This window comes from Micromys minutus, assembly GCF_963924665.1.
Source record: "Micromys minutus genome assembly, chromosome: 21".
Classification (NCBI taxonomy): Eukaryota; Metazoa; Chordata; class Mammalia; order Rodentia; family Muridae; genus Micromys; species Micromys minutus.
This window is the reverse complement of record NC_137956.1, coordinates 48,303,006-48,330,590: the sequence shown is the minus strand read 5'-3', so window position 1 is coordinate 48,330,590 and position 27,585 is coordinate 48,303,006. Positions and strand designations below refer to the sequence as shown.

At 50.0% G+C, this 27,585-nt stretch overlaps 1 protein-coding gene across 3 annotated transcripts; it reads right to left on the bottom strand.

Moving 5' to 3' along the window:
• Window positions 1-73: 73 nt before the first annotated feature.
• ACVR2B (activin A receptor type 2B) lies at window positions 74-27,585 on the bottom strand. Of its 3 annotated transcripts, none has more exons than XM_080934218.1 (11): window positions 27,471-27,585; window positions 5,477-5,684; window positions 5,069-5,178; window positions 4,807-4,958; window positions 4,587-4,730; window positions 4,191-4,334; window positions 3,831-3,979; window positions 2,887-3,001; window positions 1,023-1,161; window positions 803-933; window positions 74-394 (listed from the first exon to the last, which is right to left on the bottom strand). In XM_080934218.1, the coding sequence occupies exons 1-11, from the start codon at window positions 27,520-27,522 to the stop codon at window positions 200-202; spliced, it is 1,539 nt and encodes a 512-aa protein (XP_080790344.1). In that variant the 5' UTR covers window positions 27,523-27,585; the 3' UTR covers window positions 74-199. The 3 variants fall into 3 exon arrangements, with proteins under 3 accessions (XP_080790344.1, XP_080790342.1, XP_080790343.1); XM_080934216.1 differs by lacking the exon at window positions 27,471-27,585 and adding an exon at window positions 22,985-23,106; XM_080934217.1 differs by lacking the exon at window positions 27,471-27,585 and adding an exon at window positions 22,985-23,106 and having other exon boundaries at window positions 4,807-4,934.

The following is a 27,585-nucleotide window of genomic DNA, read 5'->3' as shown; positions in this document are numbered from 1 at the left end:
TAAAAACTGATCCAATCCAAAAATAATATTATTAATAATAATTATAATAATTATAATAATAATAAAAGTCAAGGTAAAATAGCAGCTGCATTTTATGTGTTTGTTGGTTTTATGGGATTTCCAAAACAAAACACAACTTTTTTTTTTTCCTTTTTTTCTTCAGATCCACTGAGTCTGGAGAGACGCTAGTGTCCTGGGCTTAGATGCTGGACTCTTTAGGGAGCAGGTCCACATTGGTGACGGAGGTCACCAGAGAGACGAGACAGTCCGAGGTAGTGCCGTTGACCGACCTCCTGATCAGGGATACCCGCTCCTCCACACAGCCTGCAGAAAGGCGAGCCTCTGCATCATGGTCCCAGCACTCCTCGATGGTCACGCAGAGCTGAGCCAGGCCCTGCAGAGGAGGAGGGAAGAGAGACTCCTGTTAGGGCTGCTCAGAGTCGCAGGACCGGGAAGGGCCTATGGCCCAGTTCAGCCATTATAGGTAAATTAGCAGGCTGCCTCCTCCCCTCCAGCCAGGTATCCCACGGAGCCAGGAGAATTTCCATAAACTTCATCATGGGAAGAGGACCAGTTGCAGCTGCTCATCTTGGAACACTGGGACTCAAGTCAAATAAACACAAAGCCCAAACACAAAGCTTTGTCCAACGTTTCCCAGTGGAGCCACAGTGGGGACAAAAAGGAGAAATCCAGAAGGATCCAGGGAGCATGGCAGCCTTCCCTCCTCATTCCTAGGCTCCTGCCTGACGAGGCAGGTTCCCCGTCTCTCACCCCTGTAGACTCCAGAACCCAGCTCCCTCACCGGGTGTTTCAACCAGTGATCCTTAATGGTGGGCCTCATCTTCTTGTGGACAACCACCTCCTGAAGTTCCTCCAGTGAAGGGTGTTGGCCAATCTCCTCCTCGAAGGGCAGCATGTACTCATCAACAGGCCCTGAGAGATGAGGGGTTGATGGGATCACCAAGGCCCAGCTCCAAGCCCCCATCCTAGGGTGCCCAGAGCCGCCGAACCAAACCACTCACCGTCCGCGGCCTTGCAACGAGAGACGAGCTCCCACAGCACCAGGCCCATGGCGTACATGTCGATGCGCAGGAAGGCGTCTCTCTGGAAGTTGATCGCTCCCTCCAGCACTTCAGGGGCCATGTACCGTCTGGTGCCAACCTACAGGAAGACAAAGGACGGGATCTCCAGAGACCAGCTATACTCAAGTCCATAGCTGGCTGGGGGAGCAACGTGCACAAGACTGGGTAAGAGGGAAATTCTAAGCATGAAGTCTCGGAGCCAAAGCCCTGGTCCGTCCCATTTGAAGCAGGGTCAATATTCTATCTGATGGGCGGGCTGGAGAGATGGCTCAGTGGTTAAGAGCACTGGCTGCTCTTCCAGAGGTCCTGAGTTCAATTCCCCGCAACCACATGGTGGCTCACGACCATTTGTAATGGGATCTGATGCCCTCTTCTGCTGTGTCTGAAGACAGCTACAGTGTACTCATATACATAAAATAAATAAATCTTAAAAAAAAAAAAGAGTGAAGATGAGAGTTTGGCTATCTAGAACCCACATAAATGTGGCCTGTCTATAACACCAGCACACGGGAGACAATGATGGGGCTCCCAGAGAAAGCTGGCTAGACTAACTGGTGAGATCCAAGCCAAGGACCCAGCATTAATTGATAAGGTTTTAGGTGATCGAGGAAGATGCCCAGTTGCTACCTCAGGCCTCCACGCAGACATGCCACTCATGTGGAAATAGAAATACACACACTAAATAGACAAGCAACAATCAAAATCAATGTTTCAAAAACAACGTTTCTAAACAAACGTTGAGAACATGTTTAAACCACAGGGAGACTCTCCTAGGTATTTTGCTGGGATTCTCAGCACCTTTCTGAAAATGATGTCTTTATGCAGGAAGGCAGGTACAGGATAAAGCGAGACCTGTCATTGGATGAGAAGGGAGGATGGGCGGAAACAAAGTTTTAGAAAAAGGGAGGAGCGAGAACGAGGGGGAGGAGCTTGGAGCAACATGGAAGCAGATGTTAACATTCTTCTCCGCACATGGATACAGGTTGTCATGAATATTTTTAAGGGATGGGTGTGTACAGGATTTTCTGCTGTCTAGATGGACAAATTATATCAATTGTGTCAAGAGGCTACTCTACGGTATTTTCCTTCATGTGACGACTTAAATTGAGTTCAAAGGAAGGTACAGTGGCAGGATACACCAAGTCCACCAAGGGAACTGTGAGTGAAAGCAGCGTGGCGAGGTGCCACACTGGAACAGCTTGTGGACGGCCCCAGGTCAGAGTTCTCTGGGAGCCAGCATAGAGCTGCTGAGATAAATTAGCTCTAGTTCCTATGGCCTTACGGTGCCGGAACACGGGAGCGACCACCTGGGTCAGAGAGAGCCAGGGCCTGCGTGGAGCAGCACGTGCAGGAACCAGGCGTGACACTTTTTAAATATTTACCAAAACACCTTTTTAAAAAATAACTACAACTGAGAGCAAGCTGTCGCTCTCAAGGTCCCTCAGTAGTAAAGCCATACAACCCAAGTTCAATCCAAGGAACCCACATGTTGGAAAAAAACCTACTGACTCCCTTACACACACACACACACACACACACACACACACACACACACACACACACACACACACTGGAAAAATAAAATAAAATCACAACATTAAGAGAAAAACTGAAATACAAGAAGGAGTTGCTGAAGCCCAAATGGTGAGCCTGGATTCCTCAGCTGGCTGACTGGAAGCAGCCTCGACAACCTTCAGGCCTTGGTTTCTCTGTTGGTAAGTTAAGAACCTAGTTTCTAAGATCCTAGGTGGCAGTCACTCCAGCTGAGCCCAGAACCTTTCCTTCCACTGCCCAGGCTCCTTACCTGTCCATGGGTATCCCCTGGAGGCTTCCCTGGCTCGAACCGAACAGCCAGGCCAAAGTCGGCCAGCACCGCAGTGAGGTCGCTCTTCAGCAGTACATTCTTGCTTTTGAAGTCCCTGTGGAGACCAAGAGTCAACTGACACACAGGATCAAGACCCAGCCCGCCTTAAGATCATGACCCTCCTCCCACCATGGCTCTCAAAGTACGAGAATCCGTGACCTGTGGCTCCCAGGTCAAACCATCCCCACCTCTGAGGCAGGAGAATTGGGAATTCTGGAAGGCTCTGCCAAGGCCTATAGAGCAGGCCCTACCCTGGCAGCTGGGCAAGACCTCTCACACGGCATGGCACACAAATCTTCTGAGTTTACAATGTTTGGAATCTGAACAAGAATTTAGAATCAGCTTGCTAAAGACGCACAGGCAGGACAGCGCTGGAGTGGTTACAGGCACTCTGCCTAGACTAGAAAAAACCAAACCAAACCAACCAAACAAAAGCATGGCTCAGAACTCCTAAAAGAGCCGAATCCAGAGCTCTGTGAGGTAACACTTGTGATCACCTATCATTTGCCTCCTTAAATCTCATGGGTGTAGAGTGGAGTTTCTCGGGGTATAGTGGACAGCTAATGTCATCAAAACACACAAAGCCCCACGGGCTCCGTGCCAGCAAGCCTCAGCAAACCACAGAGGATAGGTAAGCAGAGTCCTTTTAAGAACACAAATGGTTCTTAACCACAGTGTGAGACTTGGAAGAGCCAGTTCCCCAAAGCACCAGTGAGCACCTTCTCCTGTGCCCAGCAGAGGGCACAAGAGCACCGGCCTGCAAAGCTGTCTCCTGCTCACAGGAAGGCCAGGTTTGCTCTGACACCACAGCACATCCAAGGAAGCAGAGGCACTCTCTGCAGCAACTGCAGCACACGTGCAGAGAGGGCTCCTTAACCAGGTACCTGTGGGCAATAGACGGTTTGTGGCCCTCGCCACGACACCACGGCACATCCTCATGCAGGTACGAGAGGCCTCGTGACATTGTCTCTGCCACATGACACAGTTCATTCCACGTGATGATGTTCCCCTTGAGGTAATCCGTGAGGGAGCCCTAAGAGAAGGCAGCCAACTGTGGGCAGAGGCTCCACATGCAGGGCAGGATGCCACCCAACCCAGGCCCCACATGCAAATGCACAGAAGGGGCAGCACGTGATTCCTGCCGTGGAAGTGATACAGAGTGGGAGGTGACACAGGGGTCCGCTCATCACAGAACCACCACTGGGACCTGCGTCATCCTGGGACCTTTCTGGGGCGTGGCTCACCTTGTCATGGAAGGCTGTGATGAGCCACAGCTCCACCTCCAGGTTGGAGCCTCGTTTCTCAGCAGCAATGAACTGCAACAGGTTTTCATGCTTCATGCCGGGTGTGCTGAAGATTTCCCGCTCACTCTGCCACGACTGCTTGTCCTGAGGCAGGGAAGGCAGCTCAGCCCTGCCACAGCAGGACAGCCACACCAAGATACCCTACTCCATCCCCAACCCCTAGTCTCCTAGAATCAGCATCGAAAGACACATTTGGAGAACCAGGCCAACGGCAATCTCTGGGGTAAGCTGATTTACAAATGCTGAGTCAGTGCCCAGCCAATATCAAGACCCTGTGGGGAAGAGACCCCAGCTTGGACCACATGAGAGATGGCCTGAAGACTCCCCCGAACTCACCTGAAGCGGGAAGATCTTCACAGCCACAAAGTCATTCATGAGCTGAGCCTTCCAGACGCAGCCAAAGCGACCCCGAGCCTTGATCTCCAGCAACTGTAGTGGCTTCAGGCCCACCAGAGGGGACGGGGGTGGGGGCCCAGGGTCCTGGGAAAGCAAAAGCTTAAAGGAGGCCGCACAGCCAACCCTTCTTTCCCCCTGCCCCATGCTGGCACTGTCTCACCTCATGAATGTCCACATGGCCGTAGGGAGGCTTTCGATGTCGATACATCCAGAAGGCCAGCAGGGCGAGGAGAGAGAGGCCTCCAATGGGCAGCAGCGAATAGGCCAGCACCGTGAGCAGAGTGGGGGCTGTCGGGGGTGGCTCGTACGTGACTGGGGGACACATGGAGCCCTGTGTCACACAGCCCGCCCACTCTAACCCTCCAGAAGGCCCTACAAACGATCCCCACTGGTTCCAGACCCTCTTCCCACAGGCCCCTCACCTTCTGGGCCCCCAGGCTCCGGCAGGTGGGTGAAGCGCTCGTTGCAGAAGTTGCCTTCACAGCAGCAGAAGTACACCTGGGGGTTCTCCTCGGTGGCCACACACTCCTGCCTGAAAGCCCAGAGTTCCTGCTACAAATTCCACATCAAGGATAGCAAGACTCTCCCAGGCCCCTCCCCTCAGGAAGAGCAGCTTCAGTAACATCAGCAGTTAGGGTGAACCTACTTCTCTTGGAGAGTGACCCAAGGCTGAGAGGAACAGGAAGGCACTGAAATGCTGGCTGAACTGAGGAGAGCAAACACCAGAACAGGGGCTGGGGATCCTGGGCAGTGCCTCCAAAGATACCCTGAGATCAGTGGGTGGTGCAAGCGCAGCAGGGCTACGGGAGCAGGAATGCACTCCGGTGTACCTGTCATAGCAATTGAAGTCATCTAGCCAGCAGCCCTTCTTCACCAGCTCAATGGTGCCCGAGCTGTTGCGCCACGAGGCATAGCAGTGCAGCCGCTTGTCCTGCTCCCCCTCGCAGCGCTCCAGGCCGCTCTGGTTGGTGCGCTCCAGCTCCCAGTTGGCGTTGTAGTAGATGCACTCCCGAGTCTCAGCTTCCCCTCGCCCGGAACCTACGCCCAGAGAGGAGAGAGGCTGAGTGTGGCCCAGTGACTTGTAACCAATCCTGGAGTCAACAGTGCTGAAGGTGCCTGGAGAAGATGCCAACCTACCCTTCTACCCTCAATACTGGCGCCCCTACCACCCACACATCAACACCTCTTACCAAGAGAAGGCCAGTGTTCCTCCATTCCCTGCCACACCAGCCTGTAGGTGGGAACTTCCTGCACTAATTCTCACCTGTGCTCACCACGTACTGCAGAGCAGCTAAGCTTACAGGAAAAGGGTCACTTTTCTCAGACAGGACGGCTAAGCTCCGATCACAAACCAGCCTTCCATCTGGGTTTGGCTGCACACCCTCAGGTATGCCCCATCCACTCCTACAAATCTATCCTTTCCCAAAGAAGTTGCGTCCAGATAGCTGAGCACAGCCATTTGAACCCTCCAAGTCACCGCCAAGTCCCTCCACTCCACCCTTCTCATCAGCCTCACCAATAAGCCACAGTCCCCACCGGTTTGCCCACTATGATCCCATGAACCTTTGGATGTAGGTCTCAACCAGGACCTTATTCAAGCATAGGGCTTAAGTTTGTGGGTGAGACTCTGAAGGGAGAGCGCAGGCCTGAAAACAGAGCCGGAGCAAGTGCCAGGATCCAGGATAGCATCTAGAGTGTGGACAAGCCCTGGCTACTTGTGGTGGGATCTGGCAGTGAACTAAGTGAAGCGCCCAGTCCAGGGAGGACACGGCTCCTTCTTCACATCTGGAGCCCCTCCATAGCACCAGCCGCACTAGCTGGGAGTTTCGGAGACATCAGTAAGGTGTATGAGGAAGATAACCCATGCGATCCCCAGGAGGAAGTGAAAGCATGCGTAGCAAACACTCCTACGTGTCCTTCACAATTGCGTCCCAGATGCCCAGATTCCCCCACGAGCCTGGATGGCTGACCCTGAGCTGCTGAGTGAGTTCATACCTAACAGATGGGGTGGACAGACTGGGCAGAGGGCTGTGGGCATACTCGTTAGAGAAAGATTTTGAAAGGAAGGGGGCGAGAAGGAGGGATGGCTTCAATATGAAGCAAGACACCTGCTACAGACACTGAGGATGGAATCTAGGACTCCTGTGTGCTGTCTGCACCCCTCTGACCTACCCGAGACTCAGGAGAGTGCCCACCTCCACTCAGACTACAATCAGCCTCAGGAATCACAAAAGCAACAACAGAGTAGGTCTGAGCCCTGGCCTAGCTCCTCCCCGCAGGCCACTGTCATGCACTACCACAGGATCCCCACTGAGAAGCCTGACAGGTCCACATGAAGGCTCCAGGTAGAACCCAACAGCTCACTGGAGCCATTGTCCAGACCTGCCCACAGCCAACCCTACAGAACAGCTTTGAGCTGGCCAGAAGCCAACTCCTGTGGCTGCCTCACAGCTGTGTGCCTGGGGCAAGTCACCTAGCCACTCTCTGAGAGGTGACTGACAGCACCTGCCTCCTAGGGTTGTGGCAATTGTCCAGCCCAGGCCTCACACCAAGCCTGCTTGCAAGCTTTGCATCCCATGTGACATTCCACACCCCTCCCACACCACACCCAGGCCACTGCCAGATGGAGACCCAGGGGGCCTCCCGATGCCGGGTTCCATTGCTTCACACTCTCACACTGGCTATTTATAGCATATGGCAAAATGCCAACCACAAGGCCACAGAGCCTTTTAATAGATGAAGGCCTCCCGCCCACAGCCCAGCAGCCAGGTCAGGAGTCTCCCCAACTGGCCCTGCCTCCTCACCCATCCCAACAAGAGAGAACCCTACACAGATTTCCACCAGTCCCCAGGACCACAGCCAGGGTGGCTAGGGATGGGGAACCTACAGAAGAGAACGGGTGGGCAAGGCTGGAGCATGAGAAACGCGCACGCACACACACACACAGCACATATGTGTGTCAATACCTACAGTTTATCTTAGAGTCCTTCACCGTGGGGCTAGAGGCATGATTCGGTGGTCACACAAACTTATGCTTTGGTTACAAGCAAATGGCTTTGATTCCCAGCATCCACTTGGTGGCTTACACCACCTGTAGCTCTAGTTCCAGAGGCACTGCATACTCACAGTGCACATGCGCATGCATGCAAAATGCCAATACCCATGAAGTAAGTTTCTTCTAACTCCTTTCACCCAGACTGACACCCACTTGGCACGAAGGAGAATGCTGAGTGGGTCACCTCACAGATGACAGAACTGACTGAAGCCTGAAGCAGAGGCTCGAGCTCTTTGCAGGCCACACATTTCAGAGCCCTGGGACTGCAGTGTAACCTCACCTGGCTTACTGGCTTGACCCTCATGAGGCTTCTTCACAGCCTTGGTGAGCTTTCCTCTCATCCTGAAATGCTAATCTCAGCAACTTTAACTCACCACATACTGTCAATCCCTTCTCCAGTTGGCCCAGTGTCCCAGAGCAGCCCACGGAGTCACTCCCTCAGCCTAGCTCCCCTGGGAACACCTGCTCAGCCAGCCTTCTTCCAGGTTCCTGGCCAGGTACCTTTTCCTTATGCTGTGGGAAGTCTATGCTCTTGGGAGTAACTGTGTCACTGTACAATAGCCATCTCTGTTCATGTTGTCAAAAAGCCAGGGAGTCGTGGTGCACACCTTTAATCCCAGCACTCCAGCCCTTGGAGAGCAGAGGCAGTTGGATCTCTGAGCTTGAAGCAGTTGGATCTTTGAGCTCAAAGCCAGCTTGGTCTACGGGGCAAGTTCCAGGACAGCCAGGGTTACACAAAGAAACTCTGTCTGAGGTTTAGGGAAGTACGTCTCTCTGGTGCTAACACACCTAGAACATTTCTTGTAGTGTTTTTCCAATTTATCTTTTCCTTCCTACTTTCATTTTAAAGCTTTCTGCCCACTTTAACTTTCTACAATTCAATCTAATGCTTCCTTAAAACCAGATGACATGAGCCCTAACGCACCCGTGATTAAATGTGTATTTCATCTACTCTCCATTTGTCCCTTGTTTGCTTTCCTTTCCTGAAGTTCCGTCTGTTGATCAAACATAGCACTTGATGAAAGCTAACCACTTGCTCATACCACTGAGCAGCATGGGTCACCTTTTAAAATATCCTACGTGGCCACCTGTGACCTGGAAGCTCCGGTTCCCTTCTGTTCTAGCATTAGCCAGTCTGTGAATCGTACTTTAGACTATAGGTCTGTGTTAATCAGTCCTTCTGTCACCTCTCCCTAGATTAAACCCATCACTTTTCAATGTTCTTAATGTGAAGTCCTCAAGGAAATAAACTGTCAACAGACTATACTCAGCATTCAGTGTTTCTGCTGTCTATACACATCTCTAAAACATTATTTGTGGTTTATACAGCCAAGACTGCTTTTTTTGCTGCTCTAATGGGATCTTAGGACGAGGTATATTAGCTACCCTTTCCAGGATTTATTTTGGCTCATCAGTTGAGGGGAGGAAGGAATTTGAGGGCAGGAATGTGAGGCCACCAGCCACATCAATTGGCGGGAACAGGCTGCTCGCTCACTGGTGTGGGTCAGGACAGAGGCACAGGCTGGAAGCAGGGTTCCATCAACCCTAAGGCCACCATCAGTGATCCACTTCCTCTTCTGAAAACATCTGCAACCAGCAGGAAAAGTATTCTACACACGAGCCCACAGGGACACCTCACACACAAACCATAACAAGCGTTCTTACTGTTTTGGGGTCCAAACACCACAAATGTTTAGGTTTCTCTTCTTTGCTTATTTCTTTAGGATACAATCTTTCTCTACAGCCCTGACCAGCCCCAAACTTGTGATCCCTCTGTCTCAACCTTCTTGGATTCCAGTTAAATGTCATCAACCCAGACTTCTATTAGAAACTTAATCCCTGAATTCATGAGGTTGGACAGGTGGGGGTCACCTAAGAGATGGCTGGCTCAGGAGAACCCTTACTATATGAAAGGGTTAATCACAGAGTGAGTTATCAACAGCACCCAGCCAACCCCTTCTACTGCAGGAAAGGACAGCACTAAGGTCCTCCCTAAAGGCTGGAGCCAAACTCATTCACCAGCGTCCTCCACTGCTAATAAACTGTCCGGTGAGTGGTGTAGCAATGGTGTTTTCTGTTACAGCAGCAACGGACTGAAGTATCTGCATCCCCTACTTTTCTCATCACTGTGACCAAACACCTGACAAGAGGTAAGGAGAGAAAGGGTTTATTTGGGCTCACGGTCCATCACAGCAGGGAGACACAGTGAGACAGGAAGCCTGTTCCCACCCCCAGTATAAATCAGTCCAGCACCTGATTCAGAGTGGGCCATCCCTCCTCAGTCCACCCTCTCTGGAAATACCCTCAGACATCCAAACATGGACCTCGCTAATGGCCCAGGTCATTTCTTAATGCAGTTGGGCTAAGGGTGGAAATCGGCCATCATCCACCACTCCCTCTCCATACTGTCCTCGTTTGAACTTAGTAGTCCCTTCGTAAGATCCCCATCCCAAAGCACTGTTTCTTCCTTTTACTGTGTCTAATCTGAGTGTCTCTTCTACTTGGTTTACTTTTCTACTTTATGACGGGTTTCTCTCTGTAGCCCTGGCTATCCTGAAACTCCCTATGTAGGCCAAGCTGGCCTTGAACTCACAGAAATCTCTCCGCCTCTACCTGTCAAAGTACCAGGCTTGCAAAGTATGCATGAAACCCAGGGTCTGGTGCCAAGCACCAAGAAAAGAAAAAGAAACACACACACATCACAGGTGTGTGGGCCAGGGACAGAACTCAGGTCCTCTGGAAGAGGCAGAAATGTTCCCAACCACTAGACCACCCCCACAACCATCACCATCCTAGGTCAGTTTTAGATTCTATGTTTTGGATATCTCGAATCCCCCCTCTAACTTGCTTTTCAAAATTTACTTTTTTTTTTTTCTTTTGAGACAGGGTTTCTCTGTGTACCCCCTGTCTATCCTGGAACTGGCTCTGTAGACCAGGCTGGCCTCTCTAACTCAGAGACTCACCTGTGTCTGGCCCTGAATACTGAGATTAAAGGCATGCAAACTGTACGAGTGCAAGTGTGTGGTGACAATTTTGGAATTTGGGTTAAGACGACAGAAACATTGTAACACTGCGTGTAGTTTTAGTCCCAGGTGTGGTGACACACAGGCAGCAGCTGACTGTGGCCTTGCCTGCTGCTCTAGCAGAGGCGTGGTTTTGCAGACAGTTTCTGTGATTGGGTGACGTTTGGAATTCTGAAAACTTTTCAGAGGGTACATAAATGCTAGGGCCCCTAGAGGTGGGTGGGTGGTGGTTGTTCAGGGAGGTTGTTTGCAGTTTGTTAGTAGTTGTGCTTGAGAGAGAGAGAGAGAGAGAGAGAGAGAGAGAGAGTTGTGCCCCCTCTCTCCCCCTCTATATCTCTTTCTCTTCTATCTAGTGATGGGGGTGTGTGTGAAACAGGGGTGAAGGGAATAAAGGGTAGGAAAAGAAAAACCTCAAAGTAGCAAAGACCAGTTACCGAGGTGAGTATAGGTGATAGGATCATAGGTATTGGACCCCCTGGATCACGGGTGATTATGAGCTTGCCTTGTGGGTGCTGAGAACTACTCTCTGGACCCCTACAAGAGCAGTGTATGCTCTTGGCCAGCTCTTCCCAGCACCTTCCTCCTCTAATTTTAAAACTTAGCACCAGGCTGGAGAGATGGCTCAGTGGTTAAGAGCACTGACTGCTTTCTTCCAGAGATCCTGAGTTCAAATCCCAACAACCACATGGTGGCTCATCAACCATCTGTAATAAGATCTGATGCCCTCTTCTGGTGTGTCTGAAGACAGTTATAATGTACTTACATATAAAATAAATAAATAAATCTTAAAAAACAAAAACAAAACTTACCACCTTTGTTTGTTTCTGATGACTTTCACTAGGACAGATTTTTTTTTTCCCCTCATATTTTGAATTTTGGATATTGAGCCTTTTCTGTGAAAATGTCACCTTCTGGACAGAGATGACCATTTCTGCTTCTGCCAAACTCCTTACTGGTTAGAACACCTTTAATTTTGATTTAGAGTTTTCCACAACAGGATAATATGAACTTCTAACTTCCAGGTCATACCTGTAGTTATAAAGTCTCTGAGGGAACTGCATCTGCCCCCTCCCCTCCCCTTTCTTCCTAGACTGAGACAATTCCATTATCTAGTCCTCTGTCAGCCACAGGCTGCCCTCAGTAAGGTAAGACACCAAGGAAGCCTTAGGACAGGAGGACCCTAACCTCAATTTCATATCTACTGAATGCACCGTGACTCTAAACTATGGAAATGGGCAGTTTTTACCAAGATGTGCGTGTATGTAAGTCCGTTCTCCCTGTGTGTGCAGGGCCCATGGAGGCTGTCAGGAGCAGGCAGCAGATCCCCTGGAGCTGCAGGCACAGGAGCTTGAAAACCACCAGACGTAGGTGCTGAGAACAGAAGGGGTCCTCTGGAAGAGCCAGAAGTGCTCAACTGGACCATGCCTGCAGCCCAGGATGGGCACCTGTGACTTGGGGAGGCACAAGCCTGTGGCACCCTCACACTTGTCCCTCCCATTCCTGCATGTGCAGCCATCTGGCTACCCTGTGAGAGGATTCCCATGTACTTTTCCTAGCATTGCATGGGGGCTGTTCAGTTCACTCTTCCAGTATAAATGCCACAGATGCTCCAAGAACACTTTCCAAAGTGAAGGGAGAAAGTCAAGACATCTCACGTCACCTCTAGACCAGACTTCATAAACAAGTCCCTGGCACTGCCGTCCCACAGTATGGGGCCGCCCTCAGGCAGCCCTGTGATTCCTAAAGAACACTAGACAGCGTCCTCCAGGTGAATGCATGTCCTGATTCCTCTACAGAGGGAAGGGTCCCTAAAGCACAAGCCTAAAGGAATAAAAGAACCCACACAAAGGAAGATTCGGAGCTGGAGCAGATGGAGAAGTGGGAGCTGGAATAGAACCTGCAAAAGACCCAGGTTCTATTCCAGCACCCGCATTGTTACTAACAACCATCTGGAACTCCAGTTCCAGGGGATACAATGCCCTCTTACAACCTTTACAGGCTGCAGACATGCACAGACACAAGCAGGCAAAACACTCATAAACATAAAATAATGAAATGAGTAAATCTTAAAACAGTAACAATCTCCTTCTATCTGCCCTTTACCAGAATATACACGCACCTGGTTGTGGTGTCACAGGCCTTTAATCCCAGCAGTAGGGAGACAGAAGCCGTTGGATCTCTGAGTTCTAGGCCAGCCTGGTTTACATACTGAGTTCCAGGGCAATCAGGGCTACATAGAAAGACCTGTGAGACCCTGTCTCTAAATAAATAAATAGTACTGAGAGTTGGAGGGAGAACTCCAACTTTAAGAACATATACTGCTCTTAAGCTCAAGCAGACTCACACATTTATTTACACACACACACACACACACACACACACACACACACTTAAATATTTCTCCAATATCCTGGAGGGTAGATGCCACCAAAACCAGGAGTAAAACATAGAAAAGCATCAAGTTCCAGAGACACAATAGGTATGTTCTGGGTGGTGATCACGAAAAATTCAGAATGACAGGCAAGGCCAGTATGGAAGCCAGCAAACCTCCGAACGCTCTCTAGTTGACCCTAGAACTACACAGGAACAGGACAGACTCCATACGGTCAAACAAGTCCCAAGGCCCTGGGCAGCTGCTCACCACAGAAAAATCCAGTCAACACAATTACCTGTGGTTACAGTGGAGGCACCAGCAAAACCGACGTCTGAGGGGATAGCACAGATTCTCTGTAACTGCCACTCACAATATTCTGACACAAGCCTACAAACTTGTAAAACCAGGTTATCCTCACCCTCTGGAGGATGCACAGTGAATGCGGAGGGTGGAACGTTGGAATTAGCAAGGAGTTTAAACTAACACTCAAGTGCTTTGAAAGCAGAGAGGCAGCCTCATCTAGGGCTGGGGAACACAGCTGAGTAGGGAGAGAAGAGCCTGGTCCCGGTCTCTTCTCAGCTGTATCATGCATGTCTTCAGCCGGAGATGCTGTCTGTTCTCTGGCCTGTTCCAGGTGCCTTCAGCAAAGAGACTGGCCCTGGTGGGCAGAAGAGGGAAGCCCTGTGTCTACTTTCTTCCTGACATCTCTTCAGGACCATAGTGGACACCAAAGCAAGGTCCATCCACACAAGAACCGAAGCAGCCGGGATTCTGAGCTTTTCCTTCCTTCTGTTCGTGTTTCAAACGTCTGGGGATGTTTTTGGATCACCACTTCCCACCGAGCTGCGGCTTGCCAACCTCCACCGTGAACGCACAGCATGGCTGGCTTTCCTCATCTGGGTCACTAGTCCCGGCAGCTGTTGAGATTTACAGCTGCGTTCCCTCAGACTACAGTAAAACTGCCTTAGAACTTCAAACCGGAATGCAGGGAGGGAGGGAGAAGAGAGACAGAAAGAGTCCACCGGCTTCTACAAAACAACCCAAGGAAAATGTTACAGGAACAGAGATCCCAAGACAAACCCTCAAAATAGTAGCTTCCAGATGAGCTAAGCAGCCTGAGTCTTTACTCCCAGCACATGGCAGCGGCAGGCAAATCTCTTCCAGGCCAGCTAGGGCTACATAGTAAGACCGTGTCTCAACAATAACAAAGGGACTTCCACTCCAAAATATAACCCAAATGGAAAACAGAACTTTCTTTCTTTTTTTTTTTTTAAGATTTATTTATTCATTTAATGTATATGAGTACTCTGTTGCTGTCTTCAGACACACCAGTAGAGGGCACCAGATCCCATTACAGATGGTTGTGAGCCACCATGTGGTTGCTGGGAATTGAACTCGGGACCTCTGGAAGAGCAGTCAGTGCTCTTAACCACTGAGCCACCTCTCCAGCGCCAGAACTCACTTTCAACTATCATCTTTACTCCAAGCTGTTTTAGACCCATGCGTGTCACCTACGACACGCATAGGTTAAAACATAAACCTTCAATGTGCCTGTATTTAGACAGGTGAGGATCCGGACGTGGTGGTACATGCTGTTAATCCCAACATAGGCAGGTCAGCGTCTTACTCTTGAATGAGTGCAGTGCTCTGGTTTTTCCATTAAGTCAACTGTGTGGACAAAGGCACAAACAGTGTTTGTCACCAGGATGATGTAGAAGGGCCAACTGGAGCACTGTGCATACTAGAGACACTGCCACAAGTCCAGTGTCATTGAAACCCTTGAGCAGGGCCTGACAAGTGGGCTTAAATGGGGACAGCTGAATCCAGACACCCAAGTGAAGCTGGGCTTTGGAGATCACACCACCCAAAACTGCCTTCCCTACTTTTACAGGCAGTCGTGGTGGAGGGCCGTATAAAGGAACCAGACTCGTACGGAAATTCTCGAGGTCCTTCCGTCGTGAAAAACACTGTATTGCAATCAGAATTTTGCCACGCCAACAATTTGTCACCGTGCTCTGAGGGAGAGCCACTTCCCAGAGATCATAGACAACCTCCCTCAGCAGTTGTCCCTAAAGAGGGTAAAGGTGATTCTCAGAACGGTAAGTGGTGCAGTTAGCAGCCATCAAAAACTCCGACCCCTGCAGCCCAGCTAGACAACAGCCATGTCCCTCATTAGCATTAAACCATGACATGGAACGGGAGGCAGCCTCCGGTGCTGGCACCTTCTCCCCAGGTGTGGCCACTTCAACCTCTGTAACCCAGCCCTTTACCAGGTTGAGGCTGAAGTCTAGAACCCCCCAGAAACCCACACTCCGCCAGAGGGCCAGACAACCACCAGGCCAACCAACATGCCACCAGCTTCTACACTTAACTGCCGCCACCAGTCACTTTCAGTGCCTATAAAAATGCAAAATATGGAGGCTGGAGAGATGGCTAAGAGCATTGACTGCTTTCTTCCAGAGGTCCTGAGTTCAAATCCCAGCAACCACATGGTGGCTCACAACCACCTGTAATGAATTCTGATGCCCTCTTCTAATGTCTGAAGACAGCTACAGTGTACTTATATATTACAAATAAATCTTTTAAAAAACGCAAAATACGCACATCTCACGTTCCCCAAGATACTCTCGTTGTCAATCTACATAAATAGCATATAATCAGAAAGGCTGCCAACAGGAGGCCAATAGAACACAGTCTGTCTCTACACTTGAGAGGTTATTATCAAGAGTAAAGCCGGCTTGGTGGCCCACAACTTTAATCCCAGCACTTGGGAGGCAGAGACAGGAGACTCACCACGAACTGAGGCCAGCCTGGGTTACACAGTGAGTTCTAGGCCAATCTAGGCTGTAGTAAGACTTTGTCTGAAAAGTCAATCAATCAACTGATCGATCAATCATGGTGATCTAATTCCCGCCCTTTAAGGAAAAAGCAAAAGACAAAACCAAAACAACCTTACTAGATATGTGTATTAGAAAACGTGCCTACATGGATCTGAGCTTAGAAGGCATCTTGTTCTCAGTGAGCAAGATGGACACATACACACACCATTCAAAGGTGTGAATATTGTCATATACAATAAAACAAGCAAAACCAGTTTAGGCTGCTGGAGTCAGAAAGTAGCCAGTTACCCTCTGGGACAGACGCAGCTCTAGCGTGGGCTGAGATGGCTTCAGAGCACACTTTGCACTCACCAGGCACTGACTGTGGTCCTGAGAACCAGAGACAGGACAGAAGTCAGGAGAGACTTGATCTGACCCTACAGGAGCATCCGAGTTTGTGGAAACACATCAAGGTCTCACTCATAATTCCACTTCCTGTCTTTACAAACAGGTTTGAAGTCATTATTTTATTTTATGTATCATTGTTTTTGCTGAACATGTTTTTGCTGTCTGTGTTACCATGTGCATGTCTGGTATCCATAAAGGTCAGAAGAGGGAATTGAAGCCCCTGGGACTGGGGTTACAGGTTACTGGGAGGCACCTTGTGGGTGCTGGTTCTTGGGTCTGGGTCCTTTAAGAGTGGTCAGTGTTCTTGACCACTGAGCCTTTCACGTATGAAGCGCTTTCCACACCCACTCCACGCGCAGTGGGCTATGCTTCACAGACTTCGGTACATATCTTATGTCTACACCCAGAGTGACAATTTTGGAATTTTGGTTTCTTTAAAAACACAGAAATAATAAAATGATGTTTTTGTTTTAATCCCAGGTATAGCGATATGCGGCTGCTTGAGACTGTCCACCTTGTGCCCTAGCAGAGGCATGGTTTGCCAGCTGTAGATAATTTCTATGACAGTGTGGCATTGGAATTCTGGGGATTTTTCAGAGTGTATATAAATGCTAGAGCCCCGAGCAGCAGGGTGCTGTTTGTTGGTCGTTCAGGGGTCAACACCTGATTTGTTAGTAGTCGTGCTCAAAAAAGAAATGAAACAAATTAGATTTAGGGATCTCTCTCTCTCCCCCTCTGTTCTCTTCTATCTAGTGATAAGGGGTGAAACCAGAGGCATAAAGTGGGGGGAAAAGAACGCACAAAGTAGCACAGACCAGTAACAAGCAAATGTGGGGCTCAAATGTTAAGGTTAAAAATGGGAGTTTGGGGGCTGGAGAGATGGTCAGTGGTTAAGAGTACTGAATGCTCTTCCAGAGGTCCTGAGTTCAAATCCCAGCAACCACATGGCGGCTCACAACCATTGTAATAAAATCTGATGCCCTCTTCTGGTGTGTCTGAAGACAACTACAGTGTACTTATCAGTTCCTCTACTCCAGCGTCTGCAGCCTTACCAGCTCCCCTGCTCCTAGACGTTCTGGCTCCTGAGTCCACCACAACATGGGGAACCTGAATGAGCCTCCAGGCCTTTCCCAGGGCCGTGCGACACCGGAGGATGCTCCCCAGTAGCTGAATACCACGTTGCTGCAGACCCTGCCACACCTGGGTGACATCTCCACAGTTCTGGGCCCTCTGCACGATCAACTATCGACCCTGAACCAACACGTGAAGCATCTACAGGCTCCTTCAACCAAACCGTTTCCCTGGCTGTGGGCTTCATTCTGGGCAGTGCGGGAGCGGGGAATCCTTGAGGACTTGCACCAATAAAGCTTTTTTTGTTACCAGTCCTCTTCTCTAGAACCAACCCTCAGTCTACTTTGACCCAGTTACTATCCCCCACCCCTAGGTTCTTATTAAAATAAAGTTTGTGTTTTCTACTTAAAAAAAAAGGGGGGGGGGTCGATTTCAGGTGGCCATAGAGGAAACAGCAGGGGATGAAGGAATGGATTTTTTTTTCCAAGAAGCCAGCAAAAAGTTTACTTTTTGCTGCTCCCAGTGGCAATTTTTCTGTTGTTTTTTTTTTTCTTCTTCTTCTTCGAATATTTTTTTTTTAAAAAAAAGGTTGGAAGAATAGCTGAACAGCTGGAAAATTTACAGGTGGAAATGAAGGGGCCTGAGAGAAAAATGGCTGAAGAGAAAAGGGGGGGGGGGTTCTCACTATTTTCATTTCTGAATGGGTTGCAGTTTTGGTGCTGCAAAGGTGGAGATGGAAGCTCTTGAGAGGCAACCGGAAAGGAGAGAACACAGGCCCGGTCCCAGACACCGAGCAAGAGAGCAGGAGCTTCCCACAGGAGGAAAGAGGGGAAGAAACTGGCAGAGGGCGGTCAGGTCAGATAGAGAAAAGCTGAAAAAGCAGGACAATCTGATGACACCATCCGGAAAGGAGGGGTGTGGCCCAGGGATACAAGATCACCATCAGCTTTCTCAGTAGTCAGCACACTCCTGCTAAGGCTGTGGAACAGGGTTACGATGAGACAGGATGGTGTCCTACAGAAATAATTGATCTAGGGCGTTGTAAAGAGGGCGTTATTTCATATGGGATGCACTCTCTTTATGTAAAACAAAGTCTAAGTAAATGAGCTACTCAAAATACAATTATGTCTCAAGGCTGGAAGGGACTGTACTAGAGGCCGGTCTGCAGCTGCAAGGGTTAGCGGGGTAGATGGAAGAAACGGCGGGTTGCTAGGTGAAAGACAGTACTCTGATTTACAAGAAGAGATTCAATCTGAGGACATACCTATAGGAAAATGTTGCCGAGAATGTTGCTTGCTTTGTGGCTTTACGCCTGGGACAAGGTTAAACCCCTGTGACAAGGTTAAACCCCGGTTTCGGGGGAATCTAGCTCATTTAACAAAGATTATGCAAGACTCTGGAGAAGCAGTCACTGATTTCTTTTTTTTTAAACAATGATTAGTTTTGGCTGTAAACAAAGCTGTATCAGACCTGATGCAAGGCAGGTGTTGGTGGAAACCTTGGCATTTGGAAATTTGAATACTGGATGTAAAGTAGTTATCAGACCTTTAAAGGTGTGAGTAGCACGTGTGGACCAGTGGATAAGAGATACGAGTGGTAGCGGTTCTAACAGGTACCATGCTAATACCATAGGTCAAGCGAGAGCCAAAGCTCTCCGATATCAAAGTGCCAGGTATTTCAGTTTCTGGAAATGTAGTCATTAGCAGAGAGACTGTGACAAGCAGCTAAAGGTCTCAGATCTCAAAACGTCCAGTACTTTAATTGTGGGAAATATGGTCATCTGCAATGAAATTGTGAAGAAGGCATCTCTAAGGGCAATGGTTCTTCTAAATATAAACCAGAAAAAAGGCTTAGGCTTCCAGGTGTGCAGTTGATCTGACAAGAGTTGCCACTGGGCCAGTGTAGGTCCAGAAGAGATACTCAAGGTCATTTCTTACCTCAGGGAAACAGCCTTGGGGGCCTAGCTCAAGGTCCTGCAGCCAAGGAATGACATGCAAACGGAAAACCCCCCACTTGGCATTGGAGATTTAATACACGCTACTGCAGTTGGTGTGGATCTAGACTTGGCCAAAGATGAACATGTTACTGTATCCCCCAAAATTTAATGTTATAAAATAGCCACTGAATTTTATGGTCCTTTGCCCTCGGGGATTGTAGCAATGATCTTGGGAAGGAGTAATGAACTTCCCAAAATTTCTGCAACCAAAACTTACACACAAAGATTTCACAGGAGAAATTAAAATTATGGCTTATGAAAAAAAGAGAGATGCAATTTAACACAGGTAACAGGGTTGTTCAGATGCTATTGTCTCCCTATGTCAAGGCAAAGCTGCCCCAGCAGGAAGAGCAGGAGAGTTCTCCTGAAAGTCTTAGGCTATGGACCCGAAAAGCACTAAGTTCATTGAAAATGTTGATAATTTCCCAGTACACACAGCACAATTAATGTCTTAAAACAGAAGGGGGAAAACACGGTGACAATTTTGGAATTTTGGTTTCTTTAAAAACACAGAAATATAGTAAGAATGTGTTGTTTTAATCCCAGTGTTGGGGTATGGGCTGCTTTCAATGTCTGCAGCAGCTGACTGTGATTTGCCTCATGCTCTAGCAGAGGCGTGGTTTTGTTGGCTGCAGATAGTTTCTGCAACTGTGTGGCATGTGGAATTCTGGGAACTTTTCAGAGGGTATATAAATAAATCCTAGGGTTCCAAAAGGCAGGGTTGGGAGTTGTTGGGGGGTTAGTTGCAGTTTGTTAGAAGTCAAAAGAGAAACAAAAAGAAGAAATCAGATTCAGGGATCTCTCTCTATCTCTTTCCCCTGAATCCTTTCTCTCCTCTAGTGATAGTGATAGGCTGGGAAAAGGGGTTGGGGTAGGGAGAAATGAAGGGTGGGAAAGAGGGACCCACAAAAGCAGCAAAATCCAGCTACATGCAACAGTGGCACCAGTAGGGGCTAAGAAAGGCTAAGGCAAAGGTTTTGTGGGTAAAAGCACTTGCTGCCAAGCCTAGAACCTGTGTTTGATCCTAGGCTCATATAATAGGAAGAAAGAGACAACTTCCACAGCTGGTCTCTGACCTCCACGTGTATGCCACAGCACCTCCCACACACGCTGTACATCTAAAAATGTAAATAAATAAATAATACAATCTTCATCATCATTTTATTACCTAAGTACTACCTATAGCTGCCCTATTGGGAGAGAAATGCCTGAAAGAGTATGTACCAACCACAAAAGACTTAGCTGAGAGAGATAAGGGCCCCGCTCAATTGGAAGAGCATTTGCCTGGCACTCATGAAGCCCTGGGCTTCATCCCCAGCACTACGGAAACTGTGGCGAAGCACGCCTGTACCCCCAGCACTCGGGAAGTGCAGGTTGGAGGATCCTAGTTCAAGACCCACAAGGTTGCTTCAAGGACAGTTTGGACAAAGTGAGATCTTATCTCACAAAGGCATGGAGGGGGAGGGGGATGGCTCAGCAGGTAAGAGGATTAACCCAGAGGACCTGGGTTCTGTTCCCAGTACCCACATCAAGTAGCTCACAACCACCTGTGACTCCAATTAAAGGGGATCTGACATCCTGTCTGGCCTCTGTGGGTGAAGCTTATACACGGTGCACAAGAATTTATAAGGGTATGTGTGTGCATGCACACAAACACAAAAATAAGTCACCTTTTAAGGGAGAGAGCTTACTCAGGACACCCTACATTTTGTTTTCTGTTCTGTTTTTGAGACAGTCACTACTGCCCAGGTTGACCCTTAAACTCCCCATCCTCCTGCCTCTCCCAACAACAGGAATCACAGGCACGCACCACCACGCCCAACTTGAGACCTTGGTTGTACCTACTAACAGCTAAATTTCTACAACTGAATATATGTGTGGTACTTAAACGGCTATAAATTTAATAAAACTTAAAGAAGAGTTAAAGAAAATAGGGTTCACAAGACCTCTACTCCCCACAGAGGTTAACCAGGAGACCCCTGGGTAAAAAGGTCTGTGTGCAAAGGTTTTCAGCTTAAAGGAAACAAACCTAGGCCCTCCCTCAGGCAGGGGTGACTCACTTTTCTTACCTAACCCTGTGTTGCTGTAGTTTTTAAGCCACTGGTAGATGAACCTTGACCCACATGTTCTGTGCAGAGAAGTTAGATCTTCCAAGGGGCTTGGGCCATAGTATAAGACTGAACCCCACACTTCAAATTCACATACAAAGGAAATTCTCCCAAATAGCCAAAAGAAATGTTTCCTAACTCCTGGCTGCCAGCCTAGGGCTCTGAGAACCCATGAGAAGTTTCTGAACCCATAGGCAGGTTGGAGGTAGACAGTGAGGAGAGTTGGAATTTAGGTGGGCATCAGACAGCACTGTCTCCACACCGAAAACACTTCGGACCACTGCAGGACCAGAAGAAGAAGAAGAAGAAGAAGAAACCACCCTGGCATGAACAGTCCAGACAGCTCCCCTGTGAGCCGCCTGCTTCCTTTCAGTGGCCCAGGTCTGGAGGGAGTCAGGCGTCCCTCCCTCCACTCAGATGGACAGACAACAGCTGGTCTTCTCACATCCTCCAAATACTCAGCCACAAACACGGGGAAAGAGCCTCCTCCACCTTCTAGCCAAGGGCTTGAGTTTCCAACAGCCTTCCTTTTCCTCCCCAGAACTAATTTTAGCCTCCTTGGTTCTCTGAGGTAGAACCGAAATAGTCTGCCTAGGAACACGCTTACAAACAAGAGGCTTTGCCTCACAAAACTTCTCAGCTGTAGCCCAGAAACTAACCAGGAAGAAGAAGCCCCATTGTCCAGCAGGCCAGGAGGCCCGTCCAGAACATTCCCTAGGGAGGAGGGCCACAGACCTGCCCAGTGGACCAGGCCTTTTCTCCAACATCACGTGTCCATGAATGAAAACAGCAGGCTGAGCTGCCAGGCCCTGAGAGGGATTAGAAAAACGGCACATGTGTGTGCACAGCATGATGGGAAAGAACAGGACTGTCCAAGGCCAGAAGCCAGGACTAGTCCCTAGCCAGGAGGAGGCACCCTTGACCCTTGGAACAATCCCAGCCGGACTGATCTGTCTATTTCCAATCCCTACTGTTGTTGGAACTATCCTACCGACCTTAAGGACCGACTTAAGACAGGAGTATCTCCCAATCCTTAAAACCTGGATGCCCAAAAGCACCAAGAGCAGCCCCACTCGGAGCAACCACCTCTGGGCGTAGGGCTTATTGGTAAGTCTGATCCTCAATGAGACAAAAAAAAAAAAAAAAAAAACCACAGAATAAAGGGTGTCTGGCCCAGAGCAAAATCCTGGTGATGGCATGGGAGGAAGGGCCAGACCTACGAATTCTAGGAAAGCAACACCATCATGGGGAGAGAGTGCAGAAATCTCACTTCAGCAACAGCTCCAAGCTGCCTTACTGAGCAGGGTCAGAAAAAAATGTCCCCCAACAATTCTCCACATAACACTGCATAAAAAGAACACAGGTCAGCCACGGAGCTGCCAGCCTACAGAGGCCAGCAAACAGGTTAGAGCAATACAGCTTTCTTAGGTAACGCTTTCCCACCACATACCTCCCAAGTCCTATGGAAAGAGACAGGCCCATACCTTTAGGGTGAGGCTGCCCCCCTGCCCTGGCATCCTGGGCCTGAAATTTCCAGGCCCACAGGCGCCGAGGCTCCTCAGAGCGCCACAGGGCAGGCCCACTGGGAGGAAAGGGCATGCCAGGATCCTGCTATGACCCCCAGGTTTGGCAGATGGGTACAGGCTGGGCTCACCCTGATCCCAGGTGAGCAGAGAGGGAGTGTCAGGCAGGCAGAGCCCCAACAGGCACTTCCTGACATTCTGCAAGGGAGAGGCAGAAGCACCAGCCTCAAGGCAAAAGCCAGAGCAGGTGGGCGGGTGCCCGGCCACCCACAAAGGGCCGCCTCCCTGAAACACGAACCCCTTCTGGGAAAACTCAAGGACGCCGGGATTCTCCTCCATGGCTGCCGGTCCACTGGACCATTGATTCGGAACCAAACACACTCCAACAGGTTCAGAGAAGCAGGAATTACCCACACTTTGGGGGGAAAACAGCTCCCTAGTCTGTCTCCAGAGGGAGAAAGATGAATGGACACAACTTAACCATTACCCTCATCTCCCACGACTGTCTACCCCAGTAAAAGCTGGATGTTCTAGACCACTGGTTCTTAGCCTAAGCATGGTTTTGCCCCTACCCTCCGATGCCAAGAGTCATTTCCACTTACCGTGGTCCAAGACAAGATGGCTGAGCACCTGTAGGGTACAGACCTGCCTCCTTACTGCCGCCAACGTTCCTCCCAATAGACAGAATCTACAGACGCAAAATGCCAATGCTGTCAAAGTTTGAGAAACCCTGTTCTAGAAAGGGCCGCGCAGCCAGGACCCAAACCAGGACTGTCTATCCAGACTGTCTCCTAAAGTGTGGTCTGTAGACATAACTAATAAAGTGTGTGCCACACAAGCATAAGAAACAGAGTTCAAACACCCAGCATCCCCACAAAAAGCCAGTGTGGTGAGCATCTGTAATCCTTGCTTTAAGGGCAAACTCTGGGACAGAGAGACCCTGCCTCAAAAACGAAGTGGGGGCCAGAAAGATGTCTCAGCAGTAAAGACTTGCCTGCTACCAAGCCTGACAACCTGAGTGAGTCTGATTTCTAGGGACTTACTGTGGAGAGAACCAACTTCCACAAGTTGTCCACTCACCCCCACAGTGAGCTGTGGCACATACCCACAAGCTAAACCAAAATGCTTTTAAAAGAAAGAAAAAACAAGGTGGATAGTAATTGTGAAAGACATTTGATGATGCTCTCTAGACTGGACATGCACCCACATACATACACAGGTATACACACACGCACAGGTATACACAGACAGGCACCCACATACACAGGTACACACACACACACACACACACACACACACACACACACACACACATGAATGAGGAGATATGACTGAAAATATGAATGGTCTTGAAGGCTCCAGATTTGTTCTTCTCTCTCAAGCCACTGGATCCCAGACCATGGTAAGAGGTTAGGATCTGCTCTGAACTCAGGCTCTGACGTGCTGTGGATCCCATGTGCACTACTGACCTCTCAGGTAGCAGGGCTAAATACATAGGCACTCAGAGAGATGGCTTCCTGGATGGGGAAGAAACCATGGAAACGGAGTGATGGGCAGAATCACAAGTAGCAGAAGAAAAGACAAGGACATGTCCACGGACCAAACAGGCTAAGGAATACATCCAGCATACACAACCTTCTAGGGACAGACTGCCCCAAGGAAAGGGCTGACTGAAAGGCAGTTGGGATTTTACACAGCCCACAAAGGATGTGCAACACTATGTATGTATGCGTACACACACACACACACAGACACACACAGACACACGTCCTAATTTATATTCTCTGGAGTTCTGTTTTTTTAGATTCTCGGAGCAGCAGAACAAGAGACAATGCGGCTTTCCCCTGTGCTCCCAGCAAAAGAAAGGCCTTAGGTAATTGCCAGAGCAAGTCCAGAAACTTGTAGGATTCTGGGTGCCAGGAAGAACAGCACAGGGGTACACTATAGAAGCCTACCTAAGCAAGACACCCAAAGGGTTCTGGGTCTCAAGTCTTCACTGTAGTCTGGTAGGATGGACAAGGATCACATCTGCTCTGTAAGAGCCTCTGAGAGCAGAGGAGGGTACACCTACTCCTCCCAAAGGACATGCTCACCTGATTGGCAGGCAGCCTGGGCTGACCAGCAGACAGGACAGAGAGCAGAGGACATCCACTCTGGGAAGGGGATTCCATGACTCTGTAGCCCTTGTCCTCTCCTACTACAATGGACCAGAAGACTAATAAAGGTCATTCACATGCACCTCCACCCAAAGAAAATGGACAAGAAACACCCTGGTGTCAGTGGTCAGCCTATGAGAACACCTCCAGGCAGTAAAGACCTGTCGAGACCATTCTTAGCACACAGGTCCCCTCACCCCCACATAGCTCTCTGCTCTGAACCCCGAAGACAGAGGTAGATGTCAGAGAACAGAGTGCCTGGATGTCCACGGCAATGCAAGGCCAAATGTCCCAGGTTGACTATGAACTACTAAGTAGGTGTTAGGACTAGAACTTGAGGACCATGCAAGAGCAGCAAGCACTCTTAACCACCCAGTTCTGGGGTATGAGCAACCAGAACACACTAAAGACACAGCTATTTCTTTCTTTTACTAACATGACTATTGGGAGTTTTTAAGTTGAATATATCTGTTGAGCCTATGTTCCCATTAGTAGCACCAGTATACAGATCTCTTCTCTTTAACCAAAGAGATGAGTAATTCTGAGTATCAAGCCAGAAACATGAAGGAACGATCTCTGAAGCCAGAAGCACAGGAAAGCCAACTTTCAAAGTTCTCTTCCAGTTCCTCAAGAGAGAAAGCAGCAGCCACCACAGCATGGGTGACTCCATCTTCCCCGGGGGGAAGAACCACAGGTTGAATAGGAACACGTGCCTCTGTGATCTGCTATGCACTCCCCCCAAACAGCGCAAAGTAGACACAGTACCAGGGACCCACTCTCACCCTGCCCCAAAAACCTGAGAGGATGCTTTCTACAAACCTAAACTTAAAAGGGACAAGGCACATGTTCAGGAGTAGAAATCCAGGCAGTTAAGACACATGTAGCGGGCTGCTGTGAGTCCTTGGATCAGTCTGCTGCTGCCTTCCGCAGAGCAGACCACCGTTTCCCATCCCTTCCAAGGCCCTCTTTCTCGGGGAGAAAAAGTCTCAAGAGCAACACTTCGGGGAGTGGAAGAAACAAAACGTTCATCCCGAGCACCACGTTGCCTCTATCACGTGTTGCCTCAGCACTGAAACGGCTTCCCAACAGGGTAGCAAAGAAGTGATCTCTGCCCTCTGGTCCGTTCGCTCTGGCTCCACTGCACCCGGGCTCCTGCAAAAACTCTCGGGGTTAACTACTAACCCTCACTACCTTGTACTAGAAGGTTGAAGATTGAAAGTGAGGATTCCCCCCGGGGGGTTGCGATGGCCATCTGGGATACCCACCCCCCGCAGCTGTAAGGGGGATCCCAGCCCTGCACTCCGGGCCCCGCCCCTCGCGGGTTTCCCAGACTCCGCGCTGCTGCCACCTCGGGCGGCAGGGGACCAGAGCTGCATGTGTAATGGGGGTTGGGAACAAAGACGCGCAGGACCCAGAGCCCAGGCCACTGGGCACCAGCCGTCCTAATCTCTACAATTCTTTCTCTGGAGTTTCAATGCCCGACTGTCCACTTTTCCTGGAACTGCCCTAAGAGCTCATACAAAGTTGAGCACGCTTCAGCACCACCGGGACAGAGAAATCAGTGCCTGGGCTTTGGGGGAGAAAACGCTTTCCCAGCACAACTTCGTGCGCACACACCCACACGTCCTAGTCCCAAGCAGACGCGCATCAGCTATCCACGGCCCGCAGCCGCCAGCGGGCTGAGCGCAGGTCACTCAAGCCCGCCACGTGCCGGCCAGAGCGATCTGAGACCTGTTGGTTCGCCTCTTCAACCATTCTCCACTCCCAGTTGCCCAAAACAAAAGCAGTCCCACGAGGGCGCATCTGCGGCCCGCAGCAAGGAAAGCGGGCGCAGGTAGAAGACACTCGAATAAGGATCGCGACGCAGAGTGGCGGGACGGGGTGCAGAGGACTCCGGGCGGGCTGTGGAAAGCCGTCCGCTTCACTTTACGACACCTATGACTCTCAGGGACAAGCAGCACCAACCCAGCCGTCCCTGATTAGATGCTCGCCCCGCTTGGCCGCCTTCCCCACGCTCAGGTATTCTTCTCTCTATCCATGGGGTCCGCGCGCCCGCGGAACCTGAACTCGACCCTGACGCTCCAGGTTCCCCCATCACCTAGCACTTCTGCGAGCCAGAGTCGCGCAAAGGAACGGCACGGGCGAGCTCGCCTCTACGATCGCGAGCAGAGCGCCCCGCGCGACCCCGATCCCAGGCAGGTGGCGCGGCGCCGAGGCCGCGGGGCCGCCCTTTGTTGGTAAACACCGCGCGCCCCAGGTCCCCGCACCCCCATGACGCGCCAGGTCCTTACCGGCGCACAGCGATCCCCAGAGAAGGGCGAGGGCCGCCCAGGGCGCCGTCATGTTCCGCGGCGCCGCCCCGCGGACACCCGGAGCCCGCGGGCAGGGCCGCGCTGCGCTCCCGGG

Excerpts from the sequence above, each read along its gene's own strand:
- ACVR2B (XM_080934216.1), bottom strand. The coding sequence starts at position 23,099 with ATGCCCTTTCCTCCCAGTGGGCCTGCCCTGTGGCGCTCTGAGGAGCCT. Across the intron at positions 4,959-5,068 it reads GGAGCCTGGGGGCCCAGAAG|TCACGTACGAGCCACCCCCG; the intron begins GTGAGGGGCCTG and ends TGTGTCCCCCAG. Across the intron at positions 3,980-4,190 it reads TCACAGCCTTCCATGACAAG|GGCTCCCTCACGGATTACCT; the intron begins GTGAGCCACGCC and ends GCCTTCTCTTAG.